At 40.5% G+C, this 13877-nt stretch overlaps 1 protein-coding gene across 2 annotated transcripts in view; it reads left to right on the forward strand.

Annotated features, from left to right (window-relative positions):
* Positions 1 to 1448: 1448 nt before the first annotated feature.
* Positions 1449 to 13877, forward strand: part of mpped1 (metallophosphoesterase domain containing 1) — a 39226-nt gene continuing 26797 nt past the window's right edge. The window contains exons 1-3 of one of the 2 annotated variants that reach the window (XM_017698894.2): positions 1449 to 1705; positions 3153 to 3571; positions 4747 to 4928. In XM_017698894.2, the coding sequence (XP_017554383.1) occupies positions 3393 to 3571; positions 4747 to 4928 (361 nt within the window). In that variant the 5' untranslated portion in view covers positions 1449 to 1705; positions 3153 to 3392. The remainder of the gene's footprint in view (positions 1706 to 3152; positions 3572 to 4746; positions 4929 to 13877) is intronic. The other variant, XM_017698895.2, reaches the window with a different exon arrangement.

Raw genomic sequence — 13877 nt, forward strand, 5'->3', positions numbered from 1 at the left:
CATGAAATGGTTCTGCAGATTGATGGAGAACATGTTGTCTATTGCTCTATATAGAAATCTTTTTGACTCTTTTGTTGTGTTATCATAAAAATAGCAGAACCTTCTTTAATACTATATAGAACCATTTTCAAAAGGTTCCATACAGAACCACATACAACACATTCTCTATCAATCTGAACAACCATTTCACCAGGCCAGGAACCATTTAAGCATGCAAGAAGTTCTATGGGGATTCATGGTTCCATAAAAAGCCAATGACCCTCATTCGCCAAACGTTCTTAAAAAGGAATTTCTATATAAGATCCACGTCTGCAGTTTTCATGAAGATTCTGGCATTCACCAGTGTTTTCTTATTTGGGGTTTGTTCTTAGGTAAGAACAGAATCTACACACTCAAGAGCTCAAAGGTGTAAACAGTTCTACGGTTTCTTTCTCAAGAGCAAATTTAAGAAAAGCCCCATTTTGAGAAGATTGGGCCCACTAAAGAGCCCTTGAAGAACCATCATTTTAAGAGTGCACAGGAGGAGCTGATATATAGCTGAAGTATTTCACGGTATTATTCCTGAGTAGACTCGTCGTTTTTGAAAGGATTTAAGCCTGAATGAAAAGAGCACAGACCTAGGCTGGCCTGGTGCTGGTTTCGCTGGTCACCAGCACAATCATGCCGGTTGACCAAGATACTGACACCCAAAACACAATATATGCTGGCTTTGCTGGTGACCAGGCCATGCTGCCATGCTGAAAAAAAAAATAGAAACTATTAAAAGTTTCTATTGGCTCTTCCAGGTGGCCTCAAAAAGCCTCGAGTTGTATTTTGTGCTTTCCTGCTGGGTTAGAGTTTAAAGAAGTCTAATCGTATAACAGCTGCTCTAGAACTGATTCCTTTTGCATTTTATATTTTTCTAATGGGTTGTAAAGGTGTCCTACTGGAAGCGAGTGGTCTCTGATGGTAACCATTAATCCTTGTGTGGTGCTGTATGTGGTGTGGTGTGGCGTGGGACCCATTTTCAATGTTCACCAAACAAAAAAAATCTTTGATTTATTATTATTATGTGTGTGTGAGGGTGGACACCATGGACAGGCTGCTGACTGGCTACAGCTGCTAAAGGAGACCCCTACGCAGGCCACTGGTGATATTTTAAACATGTGACGTTTTTACATTAATTGTTATGGATGTATTGGTTTAAAAAGACAATAAAGCGGTGGGTCCACCAGACCCATCAGGGTTTAATCCTAACAGTTCCTATTAAACGCATTAGTTTGAAGTAAGAACTGCACAGAGCTATTTGGGAAGAGATAAATAACTAATAGAGCTGAGGCCTTTGTCACTCTGGCCAAGTGGTCTGGAGAGCGGGAGCATGTAAATGTGGCTCTGTCCGGCTGGGAGGAGATTCTGGGTAGGGGAGAAGCCGCCTGCCCCTCGCTTATTCCGCCTGCCCCTCGCTAATTTCGTCCTCTTTCCCATCAGTCTGGTGGTGGAAAGATCCAGAGACGAAGGGCTGGAGCGAAGGGGGAGTGTCTGAGCGCGAGAGCCTCTCACACGCACACGCACACGCTCGCTCTACGCGCCTTTCAGCTCAACTTCAAATAGTGCAGCGCGCGCTTCGCCCGTTTGGAATCTTCCACGCGTTTAAACTCCAACCGTCGTTTTCCTCCTCGACCAAACGGCTCTGCGGGACTTCAGACGTCCAGCTCCTCCAGCACGGGTACGTGACACTGCGCCGCGGACACGGACTCCACACATCACTCGCTGTTGACACACATGTGTAGGGGGCACACTGACAGCTGAAACGAGCCTCCGGTGGGGTCTGAGGCAGGCCGACCTGTCCGTAATCGCGGTTAAGCGTGTTGGCTAACGTTAGCTGTGTTAACGGCAGGCAACCGACGCGCTAGTGAGGTTAGTTAGTTAGTTAAGTAGCTACGGCGAAAATGGATTCAGGGGTAAATGTCAGATAAATGGTGTCAGCGTTTCGGTCCGAACGACGCTGAAGTTGGCTTCCTATTCGCCAGCTTCTTGTTCGAATTTTCCCGTTCCACCTTAAAAGGCGCAGGTAACTACATTCTGCCGCCTGGCTCCACAATGTAACTGCTGCACCATTTAAGGTGGAACGGGAAAATTCGAACAAGAAGCTAACTTCAGCTTCACTTTTATCCGTTTTTTTCGCACGTTTATCAGGTTTGGTCGTACTTTAGTACAGTTAGCACGTCTCCTAAATGATTTAAAGTCAAATTTTGTTGACTCCCTGCTGAAAAAAACCCCAGGAAAAAATGTGTTTCTGTTATGAATTTGTAACTTTTTAAATTTCACAATGTAAAGGATCTTAATGGTTTAACAGGGGATCAGTGGCTGATTCTAAGTGCATTTGTTGGTTTGCTAATGGGATCTTAAGGTGATGTAAAAGAAACTAGAGGTCTTGGAAACCAGTAGACAGTTGCTATAAGAAAGCAAACCCGTTATGTTTTAATCGAAATCGTTTCTATTAGTCCTTTTTCAGCAGGGCTGTTTTGGACGATGCTACTGAAATGAGAATATTAAACTAACAAGTAGCCTAAGCTATTGAATGGTATCTAAATGTGGACGTTTCTATGATGATTTCTATCCAAAACAACAGCAACTAAAGATGGATTGTTTGAATTCATTTTTTACTGACAAAAATGTTAGTTGAACTGAATGCTTTCCATTGACTACCAGAATACAATACCGTTTTTACACACTTTTCTGCAGGCCTTACTACATCATATTTTGTCAGGTTTTCCTGAGTTTAGAATGACTGAATGAGATGTGAAGAAAGAATGCATTCCTTTTCAAACTACATCTTCTTTTCTCTGTGCAGAATGCCAGTTGATTCTCCTTGGTTCTTCTTGTTTGCCACCTTGAACAATTTTCTCTTTCTTAGTGCGGTAGAGTCTTCAGCCGTAGTTCGGGAAGCATAGGCGCTCTATTGTCATGTGTAGAAAATGTGACATTCGGTTACCATGGCCTTGTGTGGGATGTCATATTTCGTTGCCCAGGAAATGTGCTGACGTCCGCCGTGTCTCTCAGTGTCATCGCAACCTTGTCCAGTTCAGCTTTGCACAATATTCTTTTTCTCTCTTTTAGACTCCTTTTTTTTTAGGAGTTATTAAAATGTGACATGTTGTTCTGCATTCCAGGTGCTGCAGTTCTCCCAGTGGAACAGGAGCGGTTCATCATGCAGGTTCCCTGTCCCAGCAGAGAAACAGTGCGGTGGGGCAGCTGCTGAACACCAAGACTGATCTGCTTCTTGGCTTTGAATCCCAGCTCCACTCGCCCACACCTACGACCAGCCTGAAAGGAGCTGAGTGAGCTTTTGCTTGTGTGTGTTTGTGTGCGTGTGTGTGTGGGAGTGGGTGTTGGTGTGGGTGTGAGTGTGTATGTGTGCTGCCATGGCATTCACGCTCTCGGAGATCATGGCTGCACGGCGGCAGCAGCAGCAGACACAGCGAGGAGTGAGAGGAGTGGTGGAAGTGGATGAGTACAGCGCCAACCCCACTCAAGCCTTCACCTTCTACAACATCAACCAGGGACGCTTCCAGCCGCCCCATGTTCACATGTAAGGCTATCATACATGTCGTTTGAAAATATCAAAACATTTTCTGATGTTTTTTTCACTGTGCATGTGTGAAATGATAAATGGACCGAAAAGGATAGATGTGGTCCACATTTGCCTGGAATGAAATTAGTTTACATTTGAGTTTGTTACTTACCTGCAGCGTTTCCATTTCAGAGATGTAAGGTTTTGTTAAGGCGGCATTAATATGCATTGATAATTTGCGCCTCTGTGTATTTGTCTTCATCTGATTTATGAGTGCGTGTGTCCATTTTTTTCCAGACCCTTTGGATTTTTTTACACTTGCTTGCAGTTATTTCCTCATCTCTTCCATTATCCCTGAACAATTTTTATATTTTTTCTTCACTACTTTTTCTGTCTTTTTTGCTGTTTCCCTACAGATGTGTATCCATGTGAGGGAGAAATATATTATGTGTGCTTGCATCTGGTGCAATTTAGGGCTATGTGTTTTCTGTTTTATTTCTGTCTGTTTTCCCCACATTTCAGCTTAATGATCTTAATCATAATACCCAGAAGGCTTACTGGTGTGTTATTTCTAAACTATCAGACACAAAGTGTTATTATATTTATGCTTGAATCTATCACATGACCACATAAATGCTCAGCTGGCCAGTGCATCACTTAGTGCTCCCAATGACCCATAACCACAGCTAGCATTGATTTGTCGTGACAGGATTTATGTGTACTGATGAGTGCTTTTACTGTGCACAGTTAATTATATTGTTATTTTCTCAGTTTTGTTGTTTATAGTTGTGAATGTTCATTTACGCTAACTGCATCAAATCATATATAGTTATAACAGTGGTGTAAACAAATATGCACTCTTAACAAACATCAGAAACTTTGGAGTGTTCTCTGATCAAAAATACAGTCATATGTGGTCTGTGTTTGTGTTCATTGCAATATGGATAATGAACATTTTCTTATCATTACTCGCCTGCCTTTTTTATATGTGCGTGTATGTGTGTGGTGCAGGTAGGCTGACCCAGCAGCAGTTGCTCTAAAGTGGGCCACTGTTATTCAAAAGTCTCCCTCTCTCCTCTAGAGACATGCCGCTGCTTTGCAACTATTCAATCCGCCAGAGAACTTAATGTAACTCTTATTTCTTCATAAACTCTCTTTCTCTCTGTCTGTTTCACTCTTTTGCTTTCTCTCAGGGTTGATCCATTGCCGCATGACACCCCTAAGCCCCCTGGCTACACTCGCTTTGTGTGTATCTCGGACACACACTCACGCACAGACACCATTCAGATGCCGTACGGTGACGTTTTACTGCATGCTGGAGACTTCACCGAGCTTGGTCTGCCCAGCGAGGTCAAGAAATTCAACGACTGGCTTGGTGAGGACGGGACTCTTAACATGTACTCATATTCACTCTTACATTTACTTACACCACTTAATAAAACATTCAACTGTTTCATCTTTTTACGGGAAAATGATAGAAAAGACTTCATATTGTTTATAGAAAAGACTAGAAGACAAAAAATAGGACTTTTGGCACAAAAGAGATATTCCACCTGTTTTTCAGAACTTCTGCATAGATAGATTATTAGGATTTAAGAAGTGATTTGATGAGAAGTGTTATGTTGTAGAGAAATGAACCCTCTCTGGATTTTTTTACAATGGTGGTAATAGAAACCAGGGGTGGAAAATGTTGCCATTTTAGTTGTGGTCCAAAATGACCACTAAACCTAAATCAGTGTTCTGAGTTTTATATGTAATGATGATGGTAAAATAGTGATAAATCTGGAAAAAAAAGTTTCTTTGGAGAATATTTTGCCTCCATGTGTGCACCTCTCCTCCATCAAAATATTTTACAATACAAACCTGTGCTTTCAGCCAAACTTATCATAAAAGAATGTTTCAGGTATTAGGCTTTGTATTCGTAACCATTTGGTACAGTGATTTTCTGTGAGGTAGCTTTCAGAGGCTTTGAACACTTCGGATGTCTGGTTTCTATCACCACCACTGAGAACATGCTGGCTTGATTCGTTTCTCTAGAACCCAGCATTTCACATCACACTGCTCTGAATGACTGTTTACATCTTAACAATTTAATTATACAATGTTAACGGTCTTGAAAAATTGGTGGAATTCCCCTTTAAGTGACCACCAGTTGGTGTCTCTATCTTGATCCAAAGAAGAGCAAATGGTTATTTCAGACCATGTGATTTTGAAGTCATCTATCTTGAAAGATAACATTTTTAACATTACATTGTATTTTCTGTTTGACTGAACTCCAATTAGCCATAAACATTTGTGACCTTTTTAATTATTAAATTATAAAAAATGCAATACTTGATTTACAGGGTCTTAAATTTCCGCTGTGTTGAGGCTGTTGCTGATGCGTCAGTTTTGCTCTGTGTTTTTGGCGTTGCAGCTTGGCTATCTGAGCTCTGTGTGCAGATTAAGAAGTAGAGGAAAGGCTGCATATAAACTCGATGAGACAAAGAGGAAGATAGAAAGGAAAGGTAGTTTTTCAAGGGAGAAGGATGAAAAGTAGAGGATGGAGGGATGGAGACAGAGGGATGGATGGATGGAGGCTCAGCCCCCTAAGGCTAGGCAGTGGGGTGCAGGAGACACCGGCAGGCAGATAAGAGAGGGCCAGAAAAAGCCTGCAGTTCGCCCAGACAACAGAGAATGCTCACTCTTTTCTCTCTCTTCCTCACTCACTCTCATCTTTCCTCGTCTCGCTCCCTGCGACGCGTCCTCTCCTGTCCCTGCCTTTTCCCTCTATTTTTCTCTTTGACGGGTCTTCCTGGGGTTCTGTTCTTGCGTTTGTCTTTATATAAATATTTATGGCTCGGCTCTTTGCCTCATCTCTCTGTGTGTATCTGTTTCTGCATGTGTGTGAAAGAGAATGTGCGGCACACATGCTGCTTTCTTTATCTAGCTTCAGCCCTCAGAGATGTGATTTACTTTTTACCTTGCAATACTCTCCTGCTCTCTTTCTCACACACATGTGCACACATGGAATTATATATGGTAATTCTATAAAAACATATAAGTTCCTGATCTCTCTTTCCTCTGTTATTTTTTTACTTCATAATCTCTTTGATTATTCTTCTCTCTGAAATATTGTCGTCTTGCCTCTGTCTTTGTCTGGCTTGCTGAGTGTTAAGACACAAACCAGAACTCCATTGGCTTGATAAACTTGAATACCTAAGCTTTACCTCATGCTTAGGGACAAATAAGAATATAAATCCTAATTTGAATCATATTCAAGCTTGTCTTGGCTTTAAAATAAGGTAGAGCAGTAGTGTAGTCATCTATAAAGCTTAAAGTCGATTTAGGTGGGATTTCATTTGTATGATTTCGAAACTGTAAACTGCCAAGTTGCCTTGATATCTGATGGCTTTCAGAGAAGTTGTCCAAATCACCACCATTTCCTCTGTCAAAATGTAGTGATTTCAGACAGTTGCGAAATGTAAAGATGGAAGACATTCAACATCCATCGATTGTGAGAGAATATAGATGAATAGTCCATCATTTTTTTCCCTTCTGGTGGCTGTTGGGCTGCTGTCAGCTGACTCCTGCATAAACTTTAACTCAAAAAACATCTTTTACTGACTTTGTACACATATCTCTAACTATACTGACTTTCTTACTTGTTCATCCTTACGTTTCATGCCAATCACTGATTCAGGTTTAATATTCATTGTCTTTATTTTTTAGATAACCTTTTTGATTAAGTTCACTTTGTTTTTTCACATCATTCATTACTGTACACTGATTAGTCATTCCTGTACACTGATTAGTTATTCACTATTGCATAACTCTTATTGTATTGTTGTGTTACTCTTTTGTTCTCCGGCATCGACCAGGGCAGGATGTTTCCCTTTTGAGCCTTGGTTTCTCTCAAGGTTTCCTAATCTCACTCTCAGAAAAGTCGCTTTCAGCTTGCTCACTGGGGGCCTGGCCCAAGATTTCTGTAAAGCTGCTTTGTGACAAAGGCTATTGTAGAAAATGTGCTTTACAAATACATTTTGAATTGAATTGAATCAATTACTATTTTCTTCTTTAAGAATAATTTATCAAATGCTAATGAAGTGTAACAAAGGGCCCTGAAGAACAAGTGTCAGTAATATTAGCATTCAGGACATGCAGCACTTGCTTTGCTTTCCATTTCATGTGATTTATCACAGACCACTGCAGTTAAAAAGCCTGCTGAGTTAGATATTTAGCTTTTTATGTTTTTCAGTTTGTCTTACTATAAGTTTGCCCCAGAATTGTTCCTTACAAGTATCTAGAAGAATCTGCCAGTATCAAGTAATGTAATGCATGAGAAGGTGCTGTAAGGAACGTCCAGTGGGCTGCATATTGTTTTCAGTAGTTGATGGTTGCGTAGTGGTATTGCACATAGCAACATTATGTTATCGCTCATGGCTGTGGTTATGGTTAGGTAGTCCTGGATGAGCCTTGCAGTGACTGATCCAACCCAGAGTTGCTGATTTAAAGGCTGCATAAGTGTCTGTGTGTGATTGTCAGCTTTTGTCAGTTCCTCTCAGTCAGGCATATTGGGTGCATGGAGACTGAAATGTAAGGAAACGTCTGGATGTGCTGCACCCCAGTGTTCTAGTTAAATACAGATCTCACTATAGGGGCAGAGAGAGTACATCAAGGGAGAAATACTGAAGTTAGGGGTAAAATCAGAGTCGCACTCTGTCTTATCTGTCTGTTTCTCTCTCTCCCTTTCTCTCTTTCTTGTGGTGGAGGATTTCAATAATCTGTCTGTCTTGTTCTGTCCTGTCCACATTATGAATAATAGATCACCTGCGTTTATGATGCAACAGCCATGTGGGCAGTGAAAGGTGCGTGTGTAGTAAAAAAAAGGAAAAAAAAGCTGGGGGGAAAAGTTTATATCTTTCACTCCCCACCCCACATTTTTTCCTCAGTTCTGCAGAGCCCCTTTGCTCTTTCTCTAGTCTTTATATAGAGAGAAATCCATCATGAAACTTTAATGCATTCTCTCTTCCCTCCTTCAAGCTTTTCGTCTCTGTTCGGTTTCTTCTCCTCTGTGTGGGGTTTACTCTGCTGAAGGTTTTGCTGTGGGTTATTAACGAGGAAGCTTGACACCCCTTTACAGCTTTTAACATTGAAAACAAAACAGCATCTCATGTGGCAGTAGTTTTAAGAGCCAAATCATTTTCCATCTGTCTGTTCATGTGTGCTTGTACTTTATGTTTTTGTATTTTGTCTTGCAAGTGGTGTGTGTGTGTGTGTGCCTACTACTACACGCACATGTACAAAACCTGTTTTTCGCAGTTTTCCTCTTCACAGATGGACTGTGTTCAGTATTTTTTTTTTATCAAAACTTCGTAGCAAATCAACGTTTTTGGTCCTTGATGTGTATATGTGTTTTTGTTTAGGTTTGCATGTGTGGCAGGAGTCTTGCAGCCAAACCTCAGGCACATCTTTTTGAATATCTACTCTGAATAGATTAGTCTCACCAGAAAGTTAGCCCACCCCTTCCCCCTCACCCAGAGAGAGAGAGCAAACATATTTTCTACTGTATTCAGTACTTTGCAAAAATCAGATACCACTGTTCGTGTATAAAATTTCCAATCAAAATGGCCAGTATGTATCATTTATTTATTTGTCAGGAGACATTTCTGATGATATTAAACTCAAAATAGTCTACTTGCACATTGAAAAATGGAAGTGAAATATGTGCAAAAAATACAGGAGTTTCTAAACTAAAACATGCATAGAAAGTGGGACTGCAAGACCTCTTAGACCACTGAAACTGACCCCATCAGATAAACAGATGCAGAAAACTAAATATTTTTTAAAACTTCAATTCAAACATGCTACCTTTATTTGGCTTTCTGCTCACCACATATATGACATTCTGGCCACCCAAGACAAAATGCTTGGGCACACAATTTGTGTATTGTGCATAGGGGAAACTTTTTCTTCCCTCTGTTGTGACATTTGACCACTGAAATCAGTATTATGACACTGGCCACTGATATTAGCGTTAGTATTCAGCTGAAATTGTTCCTGCATCGTAGTGCTTTATGACTTAAATTGACAAAGAGCAACAGCATGGATACTTGATCCCCAGAAATGTGTTCATTTCTTATTTGTTTTAAAGATATGTTTTGGGGGATTTAGCTTTGTTTGTGCTCCTTGGTTGCCTCAGGTCACTAACAAAACTAAAGGTGTGCCTCTGTTATGTCAAACTCCTGCCTGTATGCAACAAGAGGAAAATAATGATTTGGCTCTCTTTCTCCATCTGCCTTGCTCAAACTCTTCATTTGTACTTTGTCTCATTCCCATTCCCTCTTTCATCTTAGTGTTTATTTTTAGCGAGTGAATAACGCTTTTTGTGCGTGTGTGTTTACATTAAACTTTGATAAAACACACGAAAACACCTACATAATCTGTGTGTGTGTTTCTGTGTTAGCAGTGTGTGTAAGATAGAGCTCTATTCCTTCCTCTCAGCTTCCTGTTGAGGGGGATATGGATTATGGATTAGAGAGAAGAAAAGAGAAAGAAAGGCATAGGGACAGAGAGATGTAGTGCAACCAAGCTTCACTTGGCAGTGGAACCAAGGACATGAAGAGCAGTCTGCCCTGGAGTAAAAGGTTAGAAAAGCTTCTAGATAAAAAATACTCAAAGATGTCTGCCTTGTGCTAGTCCAGCAAATAGAACCCACCACAATGTTAACACTAAACTCTCTTTTCTATCCTCCGCCTCTGTCCTGTATCCAGTGCCCAGCCTCTCAGGCTTAGACAGAAGACTGCTGGCTGTGCCTGACCTAAAAAATGAAATGAATCAATCAGCACTTCTATTTTGGGCTGTATTAGAAAGATTTTCTTCTGTTAAAACATCTTCTAAAAGACACATGAATAATGTGTGAGGAGAAAAAGAGGAAGAGTGAGGGGGCACAGGGGAGGAAGAGAGAGAGGAGAGAAAAGAGCCTAAAGGAGCCTGTAAAGAGACACAGACCATGTCCACAGCGTCTCTTATATTTCACAATGACGTGAATTACTGCATGCACGGATTATAATACACTGCAGACACAATGCCCACATTTTTTCATCTGAATGCTGTGTTCTGATATAGAATCAGTTTGTGCCTGCTACATCCTACAGAGTACAGTCCTACAGGCTGGAGGAATCCGATCTTAATGCATTGCTACTTTATAAATATGACCTAGTGTGAGTATAGCTTTGGACTGGAAGCAAAGACGTAGAGTTTGAAAGAGCTAGATTAAGCCTTACATCTTAGGTTTAACATTCAAAACAGATGTATTGTTTTTACAGTACACAACATGTAGAGAATGGGCATATAGTCTTATTTTTTAGAAGTGAAGTTCTAAAATGTCCCACTTTGTGTGCGAAAGCTTTTTTGTGTGTGTACTCAGTCATTGCACACATAAATAAAGCATGTCAGGAATGTTGTCAGTGTTATAATTTGAAGAGTCTAGTGCAAGTATACTGTGAATATAAAGAGACTCATATTAAAATTTCAGGTTTTTGTGATGTAAAACCAGTCATGTCAGACATATTTCTTTAATAATAATCTTTAATGCAACAGAATTCAAAAGAAAAATACATTTTAAAAAATAATTGAAAAAAAAAACAAATAAAGTACACTGGTGTCCCTACTCTTTTATAGTAGGAGCTGTAGATGTTAACAAATCATGTTCAAAATGTCAAAATAAGCTTCATATTGTTAGCATTAATGAAAGCAATGATTAACCTCAAAGAGGTGGAGGTGAGAAGTCTACAGAATCTTACTGTTAAAAGGTATAGATCAAGTGAATGGTGTAAGTGAATATCAAATTCATTAGATGTACCCTAGATCACTGTGAAGACTCTTATCAATAGGTGGAAAAAATATAGCACCACATGGACATTTCCAAAATCAGGAAAATTCTCAGACATTGATGCTAGGTCAAGGACAAAACTTATCAGCCAGGCTCCAACAAGTGTTACAGCAACATGAAACAGTTGGCCGCTCCTTGTGTGTCGCAACATTCCCCCATATTCTGCATGTGTCTGGACTATGGGGTATGACAGAAAAAACATTTTTCACCTGAAAACATTTGAGGACACAAACCCTGATGTTGTGAAGCATGGTGGTGGGAGAATCATGCTTTGAGGCTGCTTCTCTGCAGCTGGGAGGACAGGGGCTGTCTGGTCAAGACAGATGGGATAATGACTCCAAATCTCCAAATGTCAAGATGTTTTGGCACAAATCCTGCTGGCCTCTGTCAGGAAACTGAAAAAAATCACTTTCTAATATTATAATGGTACAAAGTCCACATCCAAGATTATGTATTCGTTTTTCTGTTGAATTTTGTTGGATGCAGTGTTACATTAAAATCAGGAAAAAAGATTTGACCTTATCTTGATTTCTGGATTTACAGCACAAAATCCTGCAGTTTCAGTAAGTGTGTGTAGACTGTTTATATCCACTGTAATAAGTCATTGGTACTTTTCTGCTGAACCTTTTTGAAAGGACCATATTTGTAAATATAAAGATAAAGAAAGAAGAAAGATAAAGAACCCCAAGTTGTTTCTACCTAAGCTGTGTGCAAGAACAACTAGTGCATTACTGGAAAAGCTGCACGCACACACACACACAGTGAGAGCTCAGTAATCCTTTCGAACAAGCCCTGAATTTGGAGGTTGGCGGATTTTCCTCATCAAAGGCCAGAGACCACCCACCAGAACACACAGGGACAATAGCACTTAGATCCGGAAGCTTCCTCCTGGTCTGTACACCTCTAAAGCTCTGATTCGCCAGGCCCACCATGCACATACACACGCACACATACAGACACACACATAGTGCTTTGAGGTCTGATATTGTGTTTACTAGCCTTGTGTGGGAGAGAGAGATTGTACATGTGTTCATGTGCACATGCTATTCTTTGTGCATACATATATGTGTGGGCATGCGCGCAGTTGCATTCGTTTTATTTAATTGCTTCCCTTTGAATGGAAAGTACATGAAAAGAACAGAAGCTTTTGTCAGCGGAGATTCATAGTGAAATTTAAACTATTTGTTGCTTGAAAGCGGCTTTTGAAATCAAAGACAAAAGGGTGTGAAAGATGGAGGCTAATAACAACAGGCAACATCCAGTCATTTGCGTGTCCGGATTAGGCGTTTGAGCCCAGCAAAGCATCTTTTTCCTTTCTCTTCCTCCCCTTTTCCTTCTCTTTCCATCACAAAGGCAGCGGTCTCTCTCTTTCCCCTCCTCCCTTGCGCTGGCGTTTTGTATTTTCGTGATTGATTGCTTCCAAAGACTATATTTTTGCTTTGTGTTTCTAAGAGAATGACTCCATTGTGAAGCAACGATTTTTCTCTGTATTTCTGTGTAGGGCCTCAGAAGCAGCAGGGCCGTTTATCTGTAGTAGAAGGAGCAAGGCAAGCTCTGAGAAATTTTCACAAATATGCAAAGTGAAACCAGTAGTAAATAAGCATCAGCATAATGTGAAATTATTGTACGTGTATGTTAGGTGAAGTAATTGTATGCGTATATTAGGTTGCTTTTGCATATATGTGTATATACACAAAAGCAACCTAAAAATGTATCTTATGAACACGAACGTAATGTAAACCTTACCTTACTGTAGTGAAACAAATATGATGTAAAGCATCTGTAAAAACAGAAGCAGAAGAATCTGCCTGTGATAATCTGAGAAAAAGAGGAAGTTCCAAGAGGCAAGAAAATGAAAGTTCAATTATGAGGGCAAAAATGCAGAAGAGGATACAGTAAGGTATCATTAAAAGCAGCAGAGCTTTACCTTTGTAACAGAGGCTCTGAATCTCTCAGACTCGTGAGCAAAACTCTGAGAGTGTCTCCGTCGAGCACTCAATTGTCCCCGACTCTGACTTTTATGATCTGCTCGTAGTGACAGCGCAAATGTGCTTATCCCTGCAGATTTCTACAGGAGCTGTAGAATATAATGTGCGTGTGTGTTAACATCAGGTAAATTACTCATATCTCACACCTTATGTGTTAGACTTCATAGTGTGTGTGTGTGTGTGTGTGTGTACTGTGCATGCTGTCATTTCAGTAGATCCTCACCCCCCTCCCCAATCTTTCCCGCCCTCAATTTAATTGCTGCTTTTCAGGGACGCGCTTGACTGCATAATTGTCAAAACACGGTGTGATTGAACTCTCCTTCACATACCAAACCTGACACTTTCTGATGCATCTCGTCTCTTTTATGACACTTTTCAAATAAAGGGAGCGCTCCAGATGTTTGCCGTAATTTTTTTGCCGCAGATTTCGGAGTACTGCTGGGAGCGTGTGCGGGAGGATTGG

The sequence above is a fragment of the Pygocentrus nattereri genome, chromosome 1, assembly GCF_015220715.1.
Source record: "Pygocentrus nattereri isolate fPygNat1 chromosome 1, fPygNat1.pri, whole genome shotgun sequence".
In the NCBI taxonomy this organism is placed as follows: Eukaryota; Metazoa; Chordata; class Actinopteri; order Characiformes; family Serrasalmidae; genus Pygocentrus; species Pygocentrus nattereri.